The 23,826-nt window shown below is 46.7% G+C and overlaps 1 protein-coding gene across 1 annotated transcript in view; it reads right to left on the bottom strand.

Annotated features, from left to right (window-relative positions):
* Positions 1–16,651: 16,651 nt before the first annotated feature.
* Positions 16,652–23,826, bottom strand: part of IVD (isovaleryl-CoA dehydrogenase) — a 297,877-nt gene continuing 290,702 nt past the window's right edge. Inside the window, exons 10-12 of the mRNA XM_078659802.1 lie at positions 21,397–21,501; positions 21,164–21,236; positions 16,652–17,068 (exon numbers count right to left, since the gene is read on the bottom strand). Coding sequence (XP_078515928.1) covers positions 16,935–17,068; positions 21,164–21,236; positions 21,397–21,501 — 312 coding nt within the window. The 3' untranslated portion in view covers positions 16,652–16,934. The remainder of the gene's footprint in view (positions 17,069–21,163; positions 21,237–21,396; positions 21,502–23,826) is intronic.

Here is a 23,826-nt window from a genome sequence, read left to right as displayed (position 1 = left end):
CCTACTGGCTAAAAAATAATATCCTTTTATTTGCAAATCAAGTGTAAAGAGGTGGCAACCCTGCTCCTAAATAAAATAAAAAAAGGACAGAACCTACCCATAAAAGTACTGAAATTGCAAATACCGAAGCATTAATCACATAAGCTGTTGCTGTGGTGTTGTATTGCACAGGAGCAACGAAAAATCAAATGGACTTGAAAAATACTTCTGCCCAAGCACATATTATCTGTATGATTAACTGCGATTACTCAACAATCAAGACTGATGCTGTACTTTGAAGCTAAACAAATGCAGCAAGTGTCAGCCTACTCAGATATCTAAACTGATTCACCACACAGTCATCCAATATACTTTTATATGATTTCATTTAAAAAACCATAAAAGGGTGGGAAAACCACCATGAGTAAAACATACAAAGATATACATGATTGTTATTTTGTAAAAGATGTAAAAGGCCGTATTTTTTTGTTTCTCTTTTTAATTTTTATTTTATAAAAGAATTAAAATGTGAGCAAAGCTGTCTGGTGATTTTGGAGCCGGATGATCGAATGCTGCATGAGTTGGTTAACTGGTTCTGCATTGGCCAGTTCTCTTGCTGCGTTTTTTAGAAAGTTTATGGCTCTGCAGGACAGTGGGATGGATGAGCCCATGAGACAGTGAATCACTGCTGCTCTACAAGTTCTTATTTGTTCCTTCCTGAAGACCTCCCGAATGCCCATTTTGCGCGTTTCTGTTAACGGGCAAATGCATAGTAGGTGCAGTAATGACTCATCCCAGGCAGCATTCCTTTGATTGCCATACTTATTTCCATTTCAGGGTTAGGTCCTTTGATGGGTATGACCCAAGCCTTAATAAAGTGAAAAAGTGTTTTTTCTGATGCGGGAAGTGATCTAGCAAGTAGGATTGGGGTTGCAACCTCTGGTATGTCTGCATCACGGCCCAGGCGTATTTGTTTTTTGCTAGGGCAGTTTTGTCTAATAATAAAGAATGCCATTTTATGGCTTTGTTGGCCACTGATTTAAAGCCGGAGTAGGTAGGAGCTGTGAGCCATGCCTCCTCTAACTTCAGTGCTGAGAGTGAGGCCTTCAGAGCTTCGAAGATTGAATTTTGGAGGCGGACTTGCTTTTCGATTTCTACCCAACAGTGGTGTGGGAGTGCGTTTTCCTCTGCGTCCTGCATCCTCCAATAGTACTTGACTAGTGTGCCTTGTCTGTCGGGGCTCTGGTTTCTTAGACCATACTCAAGTCGGATTAGGGCTCATGGAATATGGTGGGGGATTACAAACAGTTTCTTAAAAATAATTGATCGTTCCAGGTTCAAGCCTGTAGCATCCTTGCCATTCAGGATTTCTGTGCCAATGTGAGATAGAGGGCAGGAATTTTGCTGCTATAACCTTTATTAGGTGGCCAATGGAGCTGCCTGCAAGCTTATTTTTTAAGATTTCGAAGGCAAACTGCAGCTGTTTGGATTTTGTGCGACCTTGGGACTGATGTATCTTGAAGGTGAGTTTGCGATCAATTTGGAAGCCTAGGTATTTATATGAGTCCACCTCGGTCAAAGGTCACTTGTCCAAAGACCAAGTGAATTTGCGATCGGCTTTATGGTGTTTGTTAAAGCGCATCACCTTCGTTTTTTGGTGATTGATGGTCAGTTGGACCGAGGTCGTATAAGCTCCAAGTTCAGTGATTAGTCGTTGCAAACCAATTGGCGTTTGCGCCAGTAAGATGATGTCTTCCGCATATTGAAGGCTGGGTATGGGTGTTGTGCCAAGTTTCGGAGAGTCACATTGGATTGATCAAAGGTGCTCATCCAGGTCAGCGATGTAAATGTTAAAGAGACACGGTGCCAGCACACACCCTTGTTTTAGCCCGTTGAATGTGTGAATCTTCTTAGTGATGCTGAGCCCGTCTCCTTTCCTGATCTGGACCCACGTCTGGGAGTAGAGATTGATTATGGCCTCCAGCAACTTAGCTGGGACCCCCTAGTTGTGCATTTTTGCCCATAGCTTAGCTCTTGAAACCTTGTCAAAGGCTGCTTTAAGGTCGATGAAACAGATGTAGAGTGGCCTTGATTTTCTGAGAGCTTGATTGACCAGGAGGGTTACAGCGGAAATGTTCATCAGGGTGCATATCCCGGCCCTAAATCCGGTTTACGTAGGAGGAATAAGGTGTTTTCGCGCCGCCCAGTCCTCTAAATCTACCAGCAGGTTTTGTAAAAGGTGGGGCAGATTTCGATCGATAAATACCCAAGTATTGCCCGGCGTTAATCGCCTCTCATACCACTAGAAATTATCAAACAAAGAGGCAGGCGCTGGAGACTGGAAGGCGGGAAACAGAGGTTTATTCCGTCGGAGCAGAACACGTCAAATCAGACAGCAGGGTATCTTCTCGAGGTGCTCTGACCGCATCTCTGAGGCCTGGCCTCTTATACACAAGTTTATGACTTTATTGCATGAAACACATTCCTGTAAATGCTTTGAAGTACGGAAGACATCCCTGAAATCCCCGCTTCATGCCCGTTCCCACACACATTGACAGTAGAAGTCCCCACCCCGGTCTCAGCAGGTGATGACTGTAGCGCAGCTGGATATCCCGTCGATTCCCGGAATGTGTGCGGCTGATCGGATCTCATGGGGTGGGAGGGTGTTTTGATAAGTCTTAGATCCTTTGAAGAGGGGCAGCTGCCTACTGTATGGGCAATAAACTGCATCCGCAGGGCTAGGTGACGGCCTGGGATCGGGCTGGACAATCGGGCACAGAGGATGGGGGTCCATCAAAGGATGTGTGCATCAAAGGGACGGAGGGAGGTGTTGGCCAGGTACGGGATGTGGATCCGAGGCAGGGTCGCGCTGAAAGAGGTGGTTTATGGCCAGAGCGTGTGAGAGCGGGGGCTGTCAATGCGCGGGGGGAATGTCTGCGAGGTCGAGAGAGAGAGAGAGAAAGACGCGCTGGCTATCGGCAGTGGGCAGAGAGGCCATGGCATTCAAAATGGCTGCTGCTTACGCGCGCATATGAGCCTGAAAGGGACAAGATGGCGCCGATAATGTTTAAGTCGCAATCTAGATTTTAACAGTCCTCCCTTTTCAACATATCTAGCCAGCTTGTCAGTCTATGTCTATCCCCATCATGTTACGGATCTCTGCATCATACAATGCTTTAATGCGTTCAGTTTCAAAGTCCAGAGTCTTAGGGCAGATGCAGTTGGCACAAAGTGAGCACAGAGGTGGCAAGCATTGAATACCCAGGCAGAATCCACATATCACAATAATCGGTATCAAGATGATCATGAACAACCTCCACCCCCAGTCTTTTACAGTATCCCAAAACCAACTCCCAAGTGACCATTCTTCTTGTTCCTGATGAACTTCTGAGGAGAGTCTATGGAGATGTTCAATAGCCTTGTAGACTGAGGGCGAATTGTCTGGTATGAAGGTGCAGCAGCTGGACCCGATGATACGGCATGCTCCTCCACGATCCGCTAGAACCACATCCAGAACAAGGCGGTTCTGAAGGGCCACCAGGCGGACCGCCTGAAGCTCGGCTGTATTGTTTGTGAGGATGCCAGCTGTGATGTTCATTGTCGTTTCGACTGCCTGGGTCAAATGTCGGATGGCACGGCTGTTCGCCATCGAACCCCAGAGTGGAACAAGTCCCTTTATTGCATCCAGGAATTGTGCTCCGGTGGAGTCGGCTTGTTCAATGTCTCTCGCTCGCTTTTGTCGGTGATGGTTTGCTGGAGCCACATAGGTGGGAGGAAGGACGAAGGCAATGTAGTAGGTACCTCTCCAACCCTTTGGGAGCCAAGTGTAGGCTTTTGTACCACAGACAAAGTACATGTTCGGAGAGGTGACGAAAGAGGGTGGGTCAGTTGAGTCCAAAGTTCTAGTGATGCGGCAAGTGCTGTGGCCCACCAACTGCGTGCCGAGACCTTCGATGCATACAAGGCCCGAGATATTGACAACAGACAGGGCTACAGTCAGGGTGGCAGCTGCTCGTTTTTGGAGGTAAGAGAAGGTGGGTCTGGCTGGGTTGTTGAACACCTGCATTTCAATTCGTTCTTCGGCCGGAATGTCCATTTGAACTGAGACATTGGTTGTCAGTTGGCAGAAGGGGGCAGCAGTTCTTCCTGTTTTGTTCAGCCAGACTCCATGATAAAAGTGCGACATGGTTTTTCCAGAGGTGGTATTATCCCTGTAACTCTCTTGCAAGAGGATCAGCCAAGCAAGGCAGGAACCATGGACAGAGAAAGGTGAAGGGATGAAGGGGATGGAATGCCCAGTGGCATGTGGCAACAGCCCACAGATCCAGCAATTTGTGGCATTGGCGGCAAGGTTGTGCTGGTGTAGCAACTGCACGAAAGAGTTGTTCCAAAACTCCTTCCGTCTCTCTCGGAGTTGTGGCGAAAGAGAGATCAGATGGTGTTCTTTCATGGTGGTAGGCTGTGCAGTGGTTAGAAATACCTCACGAGCTGGTGCACTTTCTTCCACAATCCAGAGGGTGGTCACGAGGAGGAGGCAAAAGAGAAGGGTGATAAAGAGTGCAATAGTCTTTGAGCTGTGTAACCTGTCAGTCTTTGGGTTTCTGTAGTGTGTCTTCGGATATCCGGTTGCTTCCATCATCTTCATATCGGGCGCTTCCATCATCTTCAAGGGGCTCGGTAGCGGGCAGAACCACAAACTTCGTTTGGATTCTCTCCTGGCAGCCTTAGTAGTGTTAGGCCACTGCTCTGAGAATTGTAACTTAGTCAGTGGTCTGCTTAGCCGAAGCTCCCTCCTTTCGTCGCAGGTTATACCCTTCTCTGGATGGCACAGTGGGATCGGGAAATTCTGCCAATTCAAGTGTCTCTGTGTCAGGGTAACAGCTCAAGGATGGTCGGTCTTTGTTCAGGAGCTCTTCTTGGGTAGCCACGTCTTCGGTCGTCGTCAGCGTTGAGGAGATTTTCTTGCAGTGGTGTGCATGCAGCCAGTTCTGCTTCCCTTCCACTCGAAGAGCTGTTCGGGTGGTGATCAAGACTTGCCAGGGGCCCGTCCACCGAGGTTCCAGACTCTTTGCTCGCTGGAAGTTCCGGATCAAGACGAAATCACCTGGTTGGATCTCGTGCCCGAGGCCCCTGGAAGTGTCGGGGATGGCCTGCAGCACCTGTTGATGGATAATAGACAGTGTTTTTGGTCAAATTGTACAGATAGTCAGACATAAGGACGTCCGGGACGTCATGAAAGGATGTCGGTTTTGGTGCAGACCAGATGCTCATAGGCCTGCCAAAAACGACCTCGTAAGGGGTCAAGTGGTGTTTGGTGGGGGTGGAACGCATTGACAGCAATGCCAAAGGGAGAGCGTCTGGCCATTTCAGTCCTGTGGTGGCCACTATCTTTGCTAGTTTGAGCTTCAGCGTGGCATTATGTCGCTCAACCAGCCCAGCAGATTGGGGGTGGAAGACTGCGTGGAACTTTTGCTTTACACCCAACCCCATAAAGATGAGCTGGATAACCTCGGCTACGAAGTGGGGGCCATTGTCGCTCCACAAAATCCGACAAAGGCCGTAGCGAGGGAAGAATTCCTTCAGTAAGACCTTCGCGGTAGCAATGGCAGTGTTGTCGCAAGTTGGATAGGCCTCCACCCACTTGCTAAATGCGCACACGACAACAAGCACATACTTTAGGCCTTGGCATCTCTCTAGCTGGATGTAGTCCATCTGCAGGACTTCGAATGGATGGTTGGGGACCCCAAACCCTCCCCGGGGTACAACAGTTCCTTTCCCAGGGTTGTGTCGCAGGCATATCAGACATTGTTGAACTAGGCGTTTGGCTGAGTCTGTAATCCTGTCATTGTGCCAAACTTTGGAGACAAGTTCGGCCATAGGGGCAGATCCTATGTGTGCAGGGGAGTGTGCCATGGTCAGTATGGGGATCAAGTATGAATTGGGTAGCAACCATTTGTTCGTGTCTTTTGTCTGCCAGCAGCCTTCATCGTCTTTCAGTCCCACCCGTGCCCATTCAGTCAGTTCGTGGGATGAGCTCGCCATCTGGATGTCCCTAATAGTTTCCCTAGCGTCCTTCCATTTTTCTGTTTGTGACCTGGTCACATACATGCGTGTCAGTCCTATTCTCAGCTGTGGTCCGGGCAGTGATGTCGGCCAGTGCATTCCCCTGCCCAATGATGTCCGTAACCCTTGTGTGTGCCTGGCATTTGATTACAGCAAGTTGTTTGGGGAGGAGGACCGCTTCAGTCAGAGCGGAGACTAGATCTCCGTGTAAGATGGGTGTGCCGTGTGAGGTGAGGAATCCCCTCTCCTTCCGCAAGAGCCCAAAATGATGAACCACCCCGAAGGCATACTGGCTGTCTGTGTAAATATTCGCTATTGTCCCGGCTGCTAGGATACATGCTCGTGTGAGGGCAATCAGTTCTGCTGCCTGTGCAGATCGTTGTGTGATGCGGGCTGTCTCAACTACAGTTCGGGCTGTGGTAACTGCATAAGCGGCTGAGGTAGTGCCATCGGGGAGTTTGATACAAGAGCCATCTACCCATAGCTCTCCGTCGGGATCTGGAAAAGCAGTGTCTCGGAGATCAACTCTGCTCCTGGTCTGTTCGTCCGTGAGGGTCACACAGTCATGTATCAGGGGCACATTGGGGTCGTTCTCAGGTAGGGGCAACAAGGTGGCTGGATTCAGTGTGGTGCATCTTTTCAGAGTGATATGGGGTGCAAGCAGAGTCAGTTCATACCCCGTCAGTCGTGCACTAGTCAGGTGTTGCGTCTTAGTCTGGTTTAGGAGGGTGTCAACCGCATGGGGCACTAACACCGTAAGGGAATTCGAGAGTACGATCCCCTCACTCTGTTGGATAGAGATAGCAGCGGCAGCTACAGCTCGAAGGCAGGCAGGCAAAGCTCTGGCCACGGGGTCAAGAGTGGCAGAGAAGTAGGCACATGGGCGTTGCTTGGGGCCAATGGCTTGAGTCAGGACAGACAAAGCGCACCCCTCCCTTTCGTGAGTGTAGAGTGAGAAGGGCTTTGTGTAATCGGGGGTTCCTAAGACTGGTGCGGAACAAAGGGCGTCTCGTAGTTCTCTGAAGGAGGATTGGCACTCGGGGGTCCAAGGGAGCGGGAAGGGGACATCTTTAGCCAGCAGGGAAAGTAGTGGCTTCACAATGAGGCTGAAATTTGGTAACCACTGTCGACAGAAGGAGGTGAGGCCTACTAGGGAGCGGACTTGTTTCTGTGTCTTAGGGGCAGGGGTGTCCAGGATGGTCTGGATTCGGTCGGGTGTAAGCTTCCTCCCGTCTTTGGACAGGAGATGGCCTAGGTAAGTGACCTGGGGTTGGCAGAATTGCAACTTCTTTTTGGAGACCTTGTGGCCATTCTCCGCGAGGAAGTGCAGGAGTTGGATGGTGGCAGTGACTGCAAGTGGAGTGGTGTTGGCCGCCAAAAGGAGATCATCAACGTACTGTATCAACACCACTCCGTCCGGTAACTGGACTGCGTCAAGCTGTCTCTTGAGGGCCTGGCTGTAGATGCTGGGACTTTCAGTGTAGCCTTGGGGTGCTCTACAAAATCTATATGAGCGGGATTTTAGGGTGAAGCCGAAAAGGTAGCGGCTGTCTGGGTGGATAGGGATGGAGAAGAAGGCGTTCTTGAGGTCGATTACCGTGAAGGTGGTAGCAGTGGAAGGAATCAGAGTCAGAATGGTGGTGATGTCTGAGACTACGGGGTATTGAGGTACAACTACTTTGTTGACTTCTCTCAGGTCGATGATGAAGCGGTACGCCTTTTCATCTCCCTCACCCTGCTTCTTTACAATAGGTAGGATAGGGCTGTTGCAAACATTGCTAACTACTTCCTCTACCACTCCTGCCTCTATCAGGGACTGGATGATCTCTACCAATGCCTTCTCGCCCTCGGGCGATATCCGATATTGTGGAAGTTTCGGGAGCGCTGCGTCCTGTCGGACAGTTATGTGTACTGGGTTTATCATCATGAGTCCTACGTCCGAGTCAGTCTTTGCCCATAGGTACAGAGGTAGAGTGTCGAGGAGGGACAAGTCAGCGTCGGTGATGGAAAACATGCGTGAAGTGGGACAGGATCTGAGCATAGTCGGGTTGTCGTACAGGATGACTCGAACTCCATCTTGTGAACACCTAATAGTGGCTCAGAAATGCTTGAATAAGTCAAGTTCCATAATAGCATCAGGGGTGTTGGATGAAAGTAAGAATGTGGTGTCAGTGGTGTTATTTTCCAAGTCGAAAGAGATCATTGCGGACAAGGGGTTAGTGGAGGGCGTTCCATCAAAACCTATCGATGTTACATGTGAGCCAGACAAGGGTGCCCTCGGAATCAGTCGTTTAGATAACGCGCTGCGTGTTGCGCCAGTGTCTACCAAAAATGGAGACTTCGTACCCAGGACCTTAGCGGTGACATAAGGACCTTGCTGGTCAACATGGAGCTCGACTGGATCCCTCCCTTGCCCTTGGCGGTCCTATACGAAGTCGCGGGCATTGTTGTAGTCAGACTGCTGGTGCTGGTTTTGTCGGGGACGGTCAAACGTATTCGGTCTGCCTGATCGGTCGTTGTTGGTATCGTTTGTGTTCCCTCGTCCCTGTCCTCTATTTCTTGGCTCACTTGTTACGTCTCTCGTGTCCCTATTTTTGATTGCTTCTAGCCGAACCGGACACTGGGATTTCCAATGGCCAAATCCTTTGCAAAACGCACACTGGTTCTCGTCGATGTCTGTTCGTGGGGTGTAGGGTGCGGGTATACGGTCTCTAGGGGGTGGATTTCTAGGAGCATTCGATTGGTAGCTTCCTTTGTACTGTTCTCTTCCACTAGTCACCCCTTGCAACTGAGCAATCATCACCCTTTCCTTCAAATCCTTTTTCTTTTTCTCACACCCTATCGTTCTCATTCTTTTGATGCTCATAGTACTGGGCCATCTGAAGGATAGCCGCGGGTTTGGAGGCTGCCCAACTACTTTCGCTAGTCTGTAGTTTCTGTGAGACCTCCTGTGACAGAACTTTGACGTAATTCTGGACAAACAGATGATGTCCGGTTGCAGTGGTCATGTCCTGGCCGCTGTAATCGGAGAACACCGTTTCAAACCGGGAGAAGTATTCTGATACGTCTTCCTGGGGTTTCTGGCGGCAGGCCGTTACTATCGACCAATCCACTTTCTTTTCTGGGATCAGGGTTTTCAATTTCTGGACGATCTTGTCTGGGAGGTCTAGAATGGATTTTAAAGGTTTCTGCCCTGGCTCTCGTTGCCTATCTATGCCATCGAGTTGCGACCAGGTATGTCCGAACAGCTCAAGGTTGTCGACTTTCCGGATTTGCTTCCACACATCAGCTGGCAGACATAGCCCGAAAAACAAATCGATGTCCGCTAGGGTCATAATCGTCGAACCCAAGGCTGTGCCTAATTCAGTATAAAAGGCAGTGGGGTTCTTTCGTAAATCAGGCAAGGATTTTCGGAACGTCAAAATGTCTTGCCGATCCCATGGTTGGTAGACCCAGTTGTAAACAACTCTCCCTCTTGCATCTTGGTGGTTAATGTCGTCGTGTGTTCCCTGTCCTCTTGGTGGAACCCAGTAGGGAGCGGCCTCCTTTATAGGCATCATAGTATTAGCTTTTTCTGTTTGGGGTTCGGCCGTTATAGGAGTCGCAGCGCTAGTTTCTGGTCTCTGTTCAGTGAGGTGGCGGAAGACTTCAAGCGTACGCGTGAAGAGGTTCGAAACATCACACTCGCCTTCATCCCCAATGTCAACTTTCCTATAGAGGGCCGTTAACCTCTCAGGACCTTTATCTTGGTACCGATCCTCATAGGCATTGAGGGTGTGATAACAAAATCGCACAACAAAGTGTCGTCTGTGGCTATTGGCATACGAATTGTACATATCTGTTACATATTCCTCGCTCTCTTTTCGTTCCACCAATGTTTTCACTATCTTATCGATCCCTACTCGCTCATCTTTGCTCAATCGATTCATTCTAGTGGAATCTTTCCTTCTAGTCTCAGGGTCATCTAGTGTTACTGTTTGTGCTGTGTTGAGTACAAGGGGTTCGTCCGGCGCGGAGGCCGTGAGGACCGAGGTCTTGGCACTATTCTCACCCGTACTCGGGGGCTGCGGGGGTTGTACTAAGGTTTGGGAAGGGGCGTATGGAGGAGGCATGTAGATGATTGGGGGACCTAACAATAAGTCATCGTTCGCTCGTTGTTTCGAGGGTAACTCAGGGTAGAGCATAGAGGCTGTTTGGACGGGACACTGGCCTGATGTTTCGGACTCTTGTTTCTGTTTGGCTTTCTCCCTTTCCTTTATCTCTTCCTCCAACTTTCTAGCAGCTAGGTGAGCTGCTTTTCGTAGCTCTTTCTCTGATCTGACTTAGTTTCTCTTTTTCCGTTGTTCTGCTTCTTTGCGCCACATGCCGAGGCTGTCGAGCATAGTGGGTGTTGCCTTATTGTTACGAAGGGCTGTTTCCAGTACGTTTATTTTATTATCATCAAAGGATCCTATCAGTGGCCACTGACTTTCCTGATCCTTCCTCGTATATTTATGCCATAGTTTACTATAAGCTATGGCGACTAGTCCGTATTTAGTGAACATGTCCTTATTAGGGGTGCCTTCCAGTGGACCTGGATGGTTCATCTCTAATAGGCGGTCCGGTTTGAACCAACTACTATTCAGTGGGGAGAAGATAGGCATGACAGATTACAGAGGGGGACAAAGGTCCGCACTACCTATCTTATCACTGCTTGCAAAGACTAGACAGAATATTTCTATTCTACGTTATTTGCAAACAGAGAATACCTCAAAAAGAACCAGCTTCGAACAACCAATGTTCGAACAATCAATCAGTCAGTGGGGAGAAAAATAGGCACGACAGATTACAGCGGGGGACAAAAGTCTGCGTTACCTATCCTTCACTATCTGCAAAGGAAGAGAGAATATTCCTATTCTTCTCCGTTTGCAGACAGAGAATATCTCAAAACCAATTCAGAGAGCAAATACTAGTATTTTCAGACAGTCAGATAATCTTTTCGCAATTTGTCGGGTTTACACGACCTTACCCAGACCGCAAGGACAGTTTCTCGTCTTCCGCTTCCAGCGCCCGATCGTCCTCTATTCTCCGTAATCGCTGCGGCAGTCCTGATGGTTCCCAGTCAGGACCGTAGATCGTTCGAGAGAGGTCTGTTCGGAACCGGTAAAGTTCGGATGATCGGCTGCCAGACGAGGGTCTATCGGGCAGGTGCACTTCCCGATCGTTGCAGTCGTTCACTCTGTCGTCAGGACCTCTCCCACTGGATCCACGTGTCGCCGATGGGCCCCACGTTTGGGTCGCCAATTGTAAAAGGTGGGGCAGATTTCGATCGATAAATACCCAAGTATTGCCCGGCGTTAATCGCCTCTCATACCACTCGAAATTATCAAACAAAGAGGCAGGCGCTGGAGACTGGAAGGCGGGAAACAGAGGTTTATTCCGTCGGAGCAGAACACGTCAAATCAGACAGCAGGGTATCTTCTCGAGGTGCTCTGACCGCATCTCTGAGGCCTGGCCTCTTATACACAAGTTTATGACTTTATTGCATGAAACACATTCCTGTAAATGCTTTGAAGTACGGAAGACATCCCTGAAATCCCCGCTTCATGCCCGTTCCCACACACATTGACAGTAGAAGTCCCCACCCCGGTCTCAGCAGGCGATGACTGTAGCGCGGCTGGATATCCCGTCGATTCCCGGAATGTGTGCGGCTGATCGGATCTCATGGGGTGGGAGGGTGTTTTGATAAGTCTTAGATCCTTTGAAGAGGGGCAGCTGCCTACTGTATGGGCAATAAACTGCATCCGCAGGGCTAGGTGACGGCCTGGGATCGGGCTGGACAATCGGGCACAGAGGATGGGGGTCCATCAAAGGATGTGTGCATCAAAGGGACGGAGGGAGGTGTTGGCCGGGTACGGGATGTGGATCCGAGGCAGGGTCGCGCTGAAAGAGGTGGTTTATGGCCCGAGCGTGTGAGAGCGGGGGCTGTCAATGCGCGGGGGGAATGTCTGCGAGGTCGAGAGAGAGAGAGAGAAAGACGCGCTGGCTATCGGCAGTGGGCAGAGAGGCCATGGCATTCAAAATGGCTGCTGCTTATGCGCGCATATGAGCCTGAAAGGGACAAGATGGCGCCGATAATGTTTAAGTCGCAATCTAGATTTTAACAGTTTGATGCGTAGATTTTAGCCTCCACATCGATTAACGCAATCAATCTGTAATTTGCAGGATAGGAACGGGAACCAGATTTATATATTGGGCTTAGAATACTTCCCCTCCAAGAGTAAGGGATTGTGTTAGAGGTTAGAATTTCGGAAAACAGAGGAGACAAATTAGCTACCCAGAATGGTGGGTTGTATCGAAACAAGGCGTTCGGGAGGCCATTAGGCACAGGGGCACACTCAGATCTTAATTTTTTTATTGTTTTTGAGACTTGTTCTTTGAGGATCTGAGGAAGAAAGTCTGAATCAGAGGGGGGAGTCGTTTTTTACTGGGTCTCTAGCAGTGGCTCCGTTACTTGGTTGGAAGTCACAATCGATGATGCCTGGGGGGAAGATTTTGTTATATAGTGATTCAACGTGGGCTCTCCAGGTTTCCTCCATAATGTATGAGTTATGGTGTTGGTTCCTGCCATTTGTTAACTGGTTGAGGATTTCCCAGAAGAGCTTGGAGTCTCTTTGTTTGCAAGAGTAATGGAGTTTTGCCCAGAGTTGTTCCCAGAATACTTTCTTTGCCACCATGATGACTCTTAAGGTCTTTTCTGGCTTTGGAAATTTGAAGTAGTTGGTCTTGGGTGGAAGATGAGCCCTGTGTTCTTAATTTTCGTAGATATTTAGTCAGTCGTTGTTTTTGAGTTCTGAGGCTCTTGGTGAACCATGCTGCCCCTAACGGTTTTCCTGCTTTTTTGCCAGTAGCTTGTTTGGACCATTTTTGGTTTAGTTCAAAGGTGAATGACTCCCAAGCCCGGATGCTAGATGGTTCGCTTTTGGATTTCTCCAAGATGCTGATACATGTTTCCATAAAGTCACTTATATTATCCTTTTTCCAAGTGAGGCGATTGAGGTTGTAGCAATGAGGTTGTTGCGGCATTGCGTTAGTGAGAATTGGATTTGTGTTGTTTCTTAAGAGCGTGAAGGATTGCAGTTGTTGGTCGCGCTCTGCTCTGTCCAAGATTTGGAAGTTTGTGATCTGAGGAACGAGGTTATGGTCCGTGAAAGAATAGTCGATAATTGAGGCTGACTTTTGAGTGACCCTTGTGTATGCTGCTGGGGTGTGTCAGGCTATGACCATTAAGCATTCACATTGAGAGATTCACCACACAGAAATAGCAAAATCGACTGGGGAAACCACTGAAAACAATGTCCCAAATGCTGACAAACTATTGATCTTGGACCCCAGACTGGGTCCCAGGAACACAGGATAAGGAAGCACAAGCAAGGGTAAGATGGGCACGGTATCCTAGCCTCAAGCTCTGGAAGCTATAGACAGTTTCTAGTTCTCTTGTCGCAACTGAGTTTGCCCTTAAGTATTAACCATGGGAAAGGGAACTCGCCCAACCCCACTGCATGTATGGATCAACATGTGGGCAACACATCCAACTCAAAGTTTTCCTTGTTGGTTTAAAACACTTTTCACTGACACGTAAGTACAAGTAATCAAATTTATACTTATCTCCGAGCAGCAGCAGCAAAAAAAGAAGAACGATGGTTGAGGGTACTGGTCTTTTGTTGGGATTGGAATTTTGTAAAGGTTATTTTCTTTAAACAGGCTTTTGTGAGTGGCGGCAATAAAGGAGAGTTCAATCTATTGTGGCCTAGCAGCAATGCTTTGGTGTACGAGTTAGATGGAGTGGTTCAGGTGTCCGATGATAAGTGTGGGAGGGGTTTGCAGATGGGATAAGTGTGAAGAAGAAGGTGGAGAAGTGTGGCTCACTGGTTAGAGGAGGCAGACCTGGAAGCAGAGGTCAGCCCGGGACCAGGGTTCAATTCCCGGCTCGGCGGGGTCTTGAGTCCTAAAATATCCATGGACTCGACAATTCTCGCTCCGGTGCCTACTCGATTCATGGGTTCACACTCTGCGACTCTGGGCAATAGCTTGCTTAATCTCCACAACGGCCCCTCGCGGCGGGATGCCTGGCTTTCACCCTGCGGATACCCTGCCGGGGTTATCTCACAGGGGAATACCAGGACGGGTTCCCTAAGCAAGCGCTTAGAAACCGCTCGGTGATTTGCGCTATATAAATTCTTGTACATACTGTGTAGCAGCCAGAGACAGCTTGGGTGTTGGCAGGTGGGGGAGGGGGGGCGGGTAGGGAGCAAGATTTAGGGTGGTGCACTCCAAGGTGATGCAGCTCACCTTTAGTGTGGAGGCAGCAAGCAAAGCCCAGATCGGGACAGTACAAGTGTTGCTGCTGGACTAGCATTGACTGCAGTGAAGTGTGGAGGGGTCTAGGGTGGCGCAAGTCAGCAGTGGAATAGCATGACGCTGATCTGGAGATCTAGGGAGCAAGGGAGGAGGGTGGAGTCTACCTTCTGCTAGTTAGGGACAGCTCTGGTGCAGGGGAGGGGCTACCAGAGTGCAGGTTACCTTGGTGCAGTTGGGTGGGGAAACAGTCGGGGCTTCTAACAGAGACTGACATCTGTTGCCCTGCCTATCACTTCATTATAGGAGATCTGGTGTTCCCCTGGAGAGAAACCTAGCTGAAGGTGTGTTGTTTAATTATTCTATGAGTTTTAAACTTCTCAAAGTTGAAAAACAAGATATGGAAGTTATCATACATTGAAGTGTTGCAACATTTCAAAATATGACTACGTAATAAGCACTAGACAAATGCAGTTTTGTTGTTGTTGTTTTTTAAAGTTAAAATATGTTGAACTCTGAATTATCTGCCAACCTATGAGATTATGAGAGAAATTTGGAGTACCATAGTTCTGTAGCTGGAATACAGGTAAGAAAGGAGATGCAGTAATTCAATAAACTACTGTCATTTTCAGGTCTTACGATCCCAACTTGCTCTTTCATTGTTCTGCAGTCACTTTGATTTCCTGACACCATCCAACTTTAGACATATATCATTCCATTCCAGGCATTAAATCGTTAAAATGATTATCAGTTTGTTACAAAGAACAAGGACCCGATTTAGAAATTGGCAGACGGATTACTCAGTCACAAACGTGATGGGTATCCCGTCCACCTTATTACATGTGCCATAGGCTACGATGCATTTGTGGTAAGGCAGGAGGGATAGCCGTCACTTTGTGATGAGAAACCCATCAGCCAAACTCTGAAGCAAGCCTCAAGTCTTTTGTTCACATTCAATGCAATGGTTCAGTACATACGTGATGATGTCTGCATTCAAATCAACGCCACCCGGGGTTTACTGACTTGCTCTAGTTATTCTAACAGTGCGCGGAAAGGGTAAGGTGGACTGGAATGGGCATGGCGGGCTCACAAGGTGGCATTCACCTAGGACTACATGTCTTTTTCAGGTGTTGGTATATATTCTGAAGAGGGTGGGGACCCCATGATTTTGGACATGCAATGCTCTTCATCATGTGTCCACGGTGCATCTGGAGGTTGGTTAACTTTAGTGATTTGATGAGACACAGTCCTTGCTAGGAGTGATTTTTGAGATGGGAATGACACATAGCCCTTAGGGCACGGGGATGAACAGGTGCGATGAGTCCAGAGTGATGGGGATGACAGCACAAAGGTGCTGGGAGGAGGGAAAACAAACCTTTAGCACAATCCTCAAACAACTGGTGTGAGTGGCAGAGAAATAAAGCCTACGAAGGCCCTTATGTGATATGATGAGGCGTTCACGAGGAAGGGTGGAGAAGGAGTAACCAGGAAGGCACCTTGAACACACTAGACTTGTTGCATCAGAAGTAATCAGGTGGTTTAGAAGGCCTCATTGGATCAGGTTACAACACTCTGGAGCTTTGGGGAAGGTGGTGGGACAGTTGGCATTGGAAGGTAGGAGCTGCTGAGTGTTATTGAGGTTGCTCTGGTTTGGTAATAAATATCCCAAGCGCCCTTTGGTCTCAACTTACCTCATGATTTGCAACGAGTAGAGCACATGAGCAGAACTCTCATCGGCAGTGGATTGACAGTAGTGGATCATCACTTCAAGGATACAACACTTAAAGGAGTGCAGGGGGCATAACCCAATGGTGCTGATTTCATCTATACTGTAAATTCAGCTGAATTCCGGATATCTAGTTCAGAAGGCTGAGGTAGCAGCCAGTATCAACGTAATCGCCAGGCAGAGTCCTTACTTTGTGGTGCTGCATTCGGGCAAAACATCACAATCCGGTGGGGCTCCGCAGGGATGCAGTGTTTCTGGTCCAGTTGCCCTAATTAAAGTGAACCCAATGTAGTGTTAAGCACAAGATATTGGGCTTTGGGTGAGCTCAGCCGACCCTCACGCCTAGACAGCGCGCTCTTTCCACATTTTGCCAATCCAAAAATACAAATTGTAACCTCTGGATTATTTCTAAAACATACATTCCCTATCTTAAAAATAGGTAGGGCTGGAGGTTGAACCTTCAAGAAGGTTTAGGTTATTCTATGTCTACAATTTACTACTTCTATTACCAACACAATGTAATGTGAAAAAATTGTTACCATGTACTGCATTAATATAAATTTACTTTTGTTTACATAATTACATTTCAAAGTCTTTCGGTATCAGAAAACATGAGAAGATGTTTAAAATATAGCTTCAGCTAAGAGCACAATCTTGCCTCCGACAGCCACAATGCCCATGATTAGTTACCAAATAACTGATTTTCTAAATCAACCAAACACTTTGTTGACTGCATGGATGAAAGGGAACAAAATGAAAGTAATAGTCCTAAAATCTCCGTGCTGTATTCATCGAAGGCTTCTTGGTGCTGATAGCTGGGACTCCAATATTACTTAAAATGTGCATTGAATGCCCGACCAATCACAAGTCGTCGCACTTCACTAGTGCCTGCCCCAATTTCATACAGCTTTGCATCGCGCAAAAAGCGACCCATCGGGTAATCGTTAATGTAGCCATTTCCACCTGAAACAAAAAATATGCATTTGAAGTGAAGATGGAGGACAGATATGAGGAACTAAAATGTTGAATAAGCAAGCAGTGCCTCTCATAAGCAAATGTTGTATCAAACATTGAATACAACAAGCAAAGCAATCTTCGCACTCGCTAACATTTGTTAGCAAAGAAAAAATGGCAGGTTCCACAAAATAAGCATAAAATGTTACAAGATTCATACCGTGTTTTTTTTACCAACCAACTTTATACAAAACAATAGACTCAGATGCAATTAAATGAAGCATATGGTGGATATAGAAAATGTGTTAATGCAGACTTGTAAAAGCCGAGCTTACTGAAGATGTATGAAGATGTGGAGCTAATGGCACCATAGATAAGGTGGTGCAAGACACAGTTAGCAATGTAGAAGAATATGCAATGAGGAGCAAAGAGTACATTGAACATAAAAAGATGAGGCAAGATCAAGGCAATTGAAAAGAACAGAGGGTGAAATGATGTGGAGACATTAAATGCCATTTGAATAAGCAATAAACTGAGATGAAAAGAGGTAGTCATTGGAGAGAAATGCCTGAAGGACCCGTCAGAAATATTGAGCTAGACTCTGTATTATCATGCATTGTAACACTAAACACAGCCCTGCCAAGTACCATGCATCAGGCGTTAGTACAACGCATTTCACTGTGGTGGCCCGCATCACAGCACTGAAATGCTAAGGCACGCATTATAGCGCCTCATTAGCTGTCAAGCCAGAGTTCTGTTAAAATGCACCATACTGACTGAAAGCTGTGTCAGCAGAAGGCTAAGTGGGGTGGCTCAGCTGCTCGCTGCTACTTTGCTACAAAGTAACACCCATCACAGCGGCGCAGCATTACATACATTGACGTCAAAAGTCAGATCCCCCAATGGCTACTACCGAAACAGTGCGACGGAGGTCAGGACATCTGAGACACACTTTAATAAGTGGGTCCGCCTCAGCAGCCACAGCACATTGTAGTTGAGCCAAAGTCATGAACAGTCCAAGTAGTAAGTGCCTGAGTGAGAGACATGATAAACTATGGAAAAACATTGAAAGGTATTTTGGTCCTATTGATTTTCGGCACTTATATGAAGAGGCCCAAATGCCCATCAACAGTTTCTATACCGCAGGTCATAAATAATAAGAATTAGGAACCACTCACAATTGACTTAATACTATAATAATAATTCTACATTTGTAAAGTGCAAACTTATCACCCCTAAGGGTAGCCAGGCACTGGGGGGCCGCTGGGGAGATTGAGTGAGCTATTGCCCAGAGTCACAAGGTACCGAGCTGCCGCCGGCACCGGGGATCAAACCACGAGCCCTGGAATCAGCCGTTCTGGCAGCTGCTTCACATTTCTCCCCTTACAGTATGCTATCAATTGCCCGCTAAGATGCCAGGGTCTATCAAGGGCAGCAGGAGTTTATGATCATCTGTTTTTAACATAACACAACCTTTACAAGTTCAATGAAGGCTTGGTTAGCAAGCAGTCACTGATTATTTCTTGCTGATCACTGCCATTAGGTTTATGCCAAAGGCGAGAGGTTTGACTGCAGTTTCTGCTGTTCAAGGTAAGGAAATTTCCAAGTCAGGCCAGCCCTTTTGTATGTCCCCGAGTACTGCTTTAGAAAGGCTAAGGACAGCAAAGTGCAGAAGACTCGCACTTCGTCATGGGGCCATCTGCATGGATTAAGTCCTGGTTTCCTCTGCTCTGAGAAGTATCACCTTATTCAAATGTTATGTCTGGAGAGCACTGTGAGAAGGACACTTGAAAAGAGAACCAGCCCAAACCAGTTATAAAAGTAGAGAATGTGGATACACATCCTGCAACAGGAAAATGGGTATAAAAGTGACATCCAAACCACCCCCACTTAGTTCCAGTTCCACGTTCTTCATGACCAAGAAAAGGAGAGCTCTGCAGAGTACTCGAAGGGCTGGCTGCTGTGTTACTAGGGCTGGTGTCTGCCTGACAGTTTCCCAGAGGTGAGGCGACAACACCCAAGCAGACGAAAATGTCCGACGTAACAGCAGCAGCAGGAGGAGGAGGAGGCGTAACCCCCCTTCGTCTGCTACAGAACCAATACTAAGTACTGTGGGTCTGCCAGCAGGCGGGCTCGAGAAACGGCAACACACTGACTCTAGTGTGAGGACTTCAGACTATTTCTACCCACATCAATAACAAGAATGAGAATGAGTAAACTGATAGCGCATCTGAAACTGTGGGGGAATGTACTCTGCGTCTGTGCCTAATTCATGTCTCTGACAATAACTACTGGGGACTATAACTGAGAGCCATCCAGGCAGGCCGACGCACTGAGAGAGATGGTGGGGAAACATCCTTTACAACGCAACTTTTACCACGCAGTGCCTTTACGACGCAACTATTACAACGCATGTCATTACAACGCATAGCGCTGGGGGGCGCTCTAGGATAGGGAATAGATTTAATTTACTATCCAACACCTTCCCTACTATCCACGGGGACTGGAGTTGGAATAGTAAATTAAACTATTCACTATCCAGCACCCTAAGCACTATGCGTTGTAAAGGCATGCGTTGTAAAGGCATGCGTGGTAAAAGCATGCGTTGTAATGTCATACATCCGAGATGGTGTACAGCACCTACAGGGGTCTCGTGGAGAGGCAGAAGGGCAGATCTTACTTTGGGTTAAATCACCCTGTATTCACAAATTGGATTGTGTAGTATTTATTGCTGTCTGATTAAAAGTACTTTATTTTACAAAAAGACAAATACGTGTTGGACCCTGAGTTATTGTGTCTGCTGGTTGACTGCAGAGTACCGAACTCTTGCCATCCGCACTACCTCGTTGAAAAGCCTGTGACTGCTTGACCTCCCTCCTCTTTGGGCCATGTAAAACCCTTTTTGAACTCAACTCGATGCTGATGATCATACTATGATAATTGAGGTTTTTACTAATTTGTTATGCAAGAATACTGAATAAGATCCCCTGTATTTGGTGGTAAACCATAGAATACTTTCTTGTTAAGTAGGGATGCTGTCCGACCTTTATTTGGTTTTGATGCTCTTTTAGGACTGATTTTATATTTTATGTTTAACTTTGCATCCGATGGCCATGACTGTGTAAGGCGTATTCTTACATTTTTGTAATAAAACACTAACATTTCTGTAATCTAGAACTCATTTATTGAGTGGTTCCAATTACTTATATTATTACTCTGCTAGTTTGATGTTGGGGAAGGTTGCCTTTTGTGCAAATTATTTAGTGGAAAAACCATCTAAGGTGAAATTATAGCTACTTTGATTTTTGGGGTGTCTACAATATTGGAATCCAGCTTTGCTCGCACACGTGACATGGAGACATGTAATAGCTGTGCATGTGTGCCTACGAGTCGTCTGTGTGCATAAGAGACGTCATACTAGGTATCACAGATGACATCACTGCCGACATAACTTAAGATCAGCTAGGACTATCACAGAAGCTGCAAGTTACACACGTCTTCAAATATACAGCAACCCTCATTAACGTAATATTTATGGGGACATCCAGATGTGGATGGCGGTACTGCATCTTTTCAACTTCATTTAATGCTTTTAAAGATATGTTTGGCTTGCAAGTGTAACCAGTTAGTATTCATACTATTAGCAGACATCTAGACTAGGAAAGCCATACCTTTGCCCTTTCCCCATTCTTCTCTGTGAAATGTTCCATGAATTACCTGTGCAAGTGTAGCGACTTTCTCGTCCATACTGTAATTATTTTTTTAATTTACATAAACATATCGCTTAAATATCCTTTGTGAGGAGATCTAGATGCGATGGGTAGTGAAACCTTACACGGTGCATGCAGATATGCATTCGTACAGCTGTATTTAATGCATATAAAGGCATGCATTGTTTGCAGTTGTAACTGCAGGAGCTCTTCATGTCACTTTAGACAGTGCCAAGACATGTAGATGTTTTTCTTGGGACTTCAGTGATGCAACTGTTCATACCTCCAGGGGCGATATTGCTTTAGATGCGAGATCATAGGCCCCAAGGTGCACAGCCTCATTCAAAGTTGGCCTTGTCCCTTTTGAAATGTTTTTGATTATTGTTATACTTGCCTAAACACTGAATTCCATCCAAGGCCACTTGTGTTGCATTCTCAGCGGCGAAAAGAATCACTGCTGCACAGTCCTAAGTGAATGAAGAAAAAATAAAAGCAAAGATTATTTTATTTCCTTTAAGTTCTCACATGCTTGCTATATATCGGGTTTAAACAATGAGGCAAATGTTTTTTAACAATTGAAAGAAAGATTTGCAGCAGCGTCATGGTGGTCTACCAAGGACAGCTCACCTTTCCGTTTACATGGCCTTGGTCGCAGGCCTTAGCCACATTGTATATGTAGAGCCGACTGGCCGTCAACCGAGTGTACATATCTGCCATCTTAGCCTGCATGAGCTGTGAACCAGAAACAAAACATTATCACCAATTTTTAGAATTTTGAGTGGATCGAATCTTAGGGATAGTACACTTTAAAAGGAGGAAGCTGTTCACTAGTCATTGGTGCATGGGTAGTGTGCACCAAATTTAACAGGTGCACACTACACATTCATGAATTACACAAACAGGTCATCATTAAAAAAAAAGGGTTTACCTGGGAACAGGAGGAACCAGCAGTCAATACTGATTTACATGTTTATTTAAAACATTTTCACAAATTTAAAGGATAAAAAAACAACCCTAACCTTCAACATTGACCTGCAAAACAGAAGCTAAACAAGGCACTTGTCACAAGGGGAGACTGGGGATTTGGGGCACATATAATACATTAAATTGCAATATACAGGAAGACTATCTTTTTTTCTTTTTCTAATAACTTGGCGATTTTTCAGAACAAGAATAAGCAGGGACAACAAAGCCAACAAAGTGGTTTAGACATGCAATACATTCAGTATATCTTAATTTCCAGAAGGGTCATTCACATAGTCAAACAACAGCAGGTCACACAATTCAAGTCACACCAGCCGGGAACAAGGCATGCGTATCTAGTAGTACCGTGGAGCCAATTTATGAGCAGGGCAACAGAGTATAGGATGTAGAAGTCACACAGGAGAACACAGACAGTTTTTCAATTTGGGGCATCTGAGTCAAGAGTAATTAAGTAGTCCCGAAGAGGTTGCCAAAAGTCCTTCAACCTAAAGGGGGGTGGCTACAGCATCTCATACACTTCGCTCGCCGTATCACAGTATATCATACTAGTAAGACAAGCAGTTAACCAAGCTTTTACAGTAGGATGAATACCACTGCCCCAATGCACCACTATCTCCCTCTTAGCCAACAGTAATGCCCTGGCAGTAAATCTACGAGCATTCTTTGTCACATCTTCCATTTGGCCCAGGGGGTCTGGTTAGAGTTGCGCCCCAATATGTACCAATAGGTGAACATGTCCAGGTCAAGTGTGCAAAGTCGAACTCTGATGTATTAAATTAAGGGCATTGGGAGGATCTGCTGGAGTAAAGTCTGGCTAGAGTACTATTGGTGACATATGCCCTAGGTAAGTATTTAAAATGAAGTAGTTTAGGCCGGTGGTTGGGGGGAGACTAACTTTGTCTGCAAACAGCAGTCGTACCACTTATTTCCAGTTAGTGGGCAGCCTAGATCACGTCCCCATTTTTCCCTAACCTTCATATCGTGTGTTGCTTTCATGGTCATGCAGGCCTTATAGAGCTTGAAGATCAGTCCCCCTCTCCACCGCCTTCGTATCGGAGATTGATCATGTCAACAGAAGTAAATTGTCAGGAGCTAAGGGGTAAGAAGGGATGTGGGCACGCCGAGTGTCATGCAGGCGCTGCATGATATAAAATGGTCAATATGTGTGGCATTTGCAAATCTAATGTCAGTTTGTAAGAGGACATGGCTGTTCGGGTTGAGGTCCCCCAATGCATCAAACTCGTGACAAGTCAATGTGCTGGACCACTTTCTCTTGGGTCAATTGGAGCCATAGGTTGTTTGCCTATGGGAGCGCAGGTGAGTACAGAAGGCCTCCCCAAGGAGTCAGAAAAGATTCCTTCAAGCCCAATTCGTGGTAGACAAAGTCTGTATGTCAGAATGGTTTAATTTAAGGCCCAGGGGCTGTGGAGACGCCAGTGGAATGTCCTTCACCTGGTGACGTTCAGTTATGGCATATGGCAACTGAGCATCTGGATGGAGCCAACGGGATGCAATCTGACAGTGCGCTGCTATATAGCAGATTTGAAAGCCTCGGACACCAAATCCACCCCATCATAGGGAAGCACAAGTTTATTCCACCGGATCTAAGGCATACAGCCAGCCCAAATGAGGAGCAGCAACAGATCCCTGAGAGGGAGGAAAAAGGTGATATTGAAGACTACCTAATACCCTACATCATATACTCAAAAAAGGCTATTAGAACAGCTGGATAGATGGTACAACAAAGGGTTAATAATCCTCTGTTTGAGTGGTAGGTGATAAGGGAAACCAATATCTTTACATAAAAGAATCCATGAAGGCAACTACGTACATACTCTCAAAAATACATAAACCCGGCTCCCCTCCCAAAGGAAGGCTCATTATAGTAGGGATCAACTCAATCAGCTGCCGACTAGGAGAATGTATTGATTAAGAATTACAACCCTTTCTTAAGAACCTGCCCTCATACATCCAAGACACAAAAGACTTTATGAAGAAACTAGACAACATTGACTGGCGATCCAATTACATTTTGGTTACAATAGAGGTCGTAAGATTATAGACCTTCATAAG

Source organism: Lissotriton helveticus, chromosome 9 (genome assembly GCF_964261635.1).
Source record: "Lissotriton helveticus chromosome 9, aLisHel1.1, whole genome shotgun sequence".
Classification (NCBI taxonomy): domain Eukaryota; kingdom Metazoa; phylum Chordata; class Amphibia; order Caudata; family Salamandridae; genus Lissotriton; species Lissotriton helveticus.
This window is presented reverse-complemented; position numbering and strand designations above follow the sequence as displayed.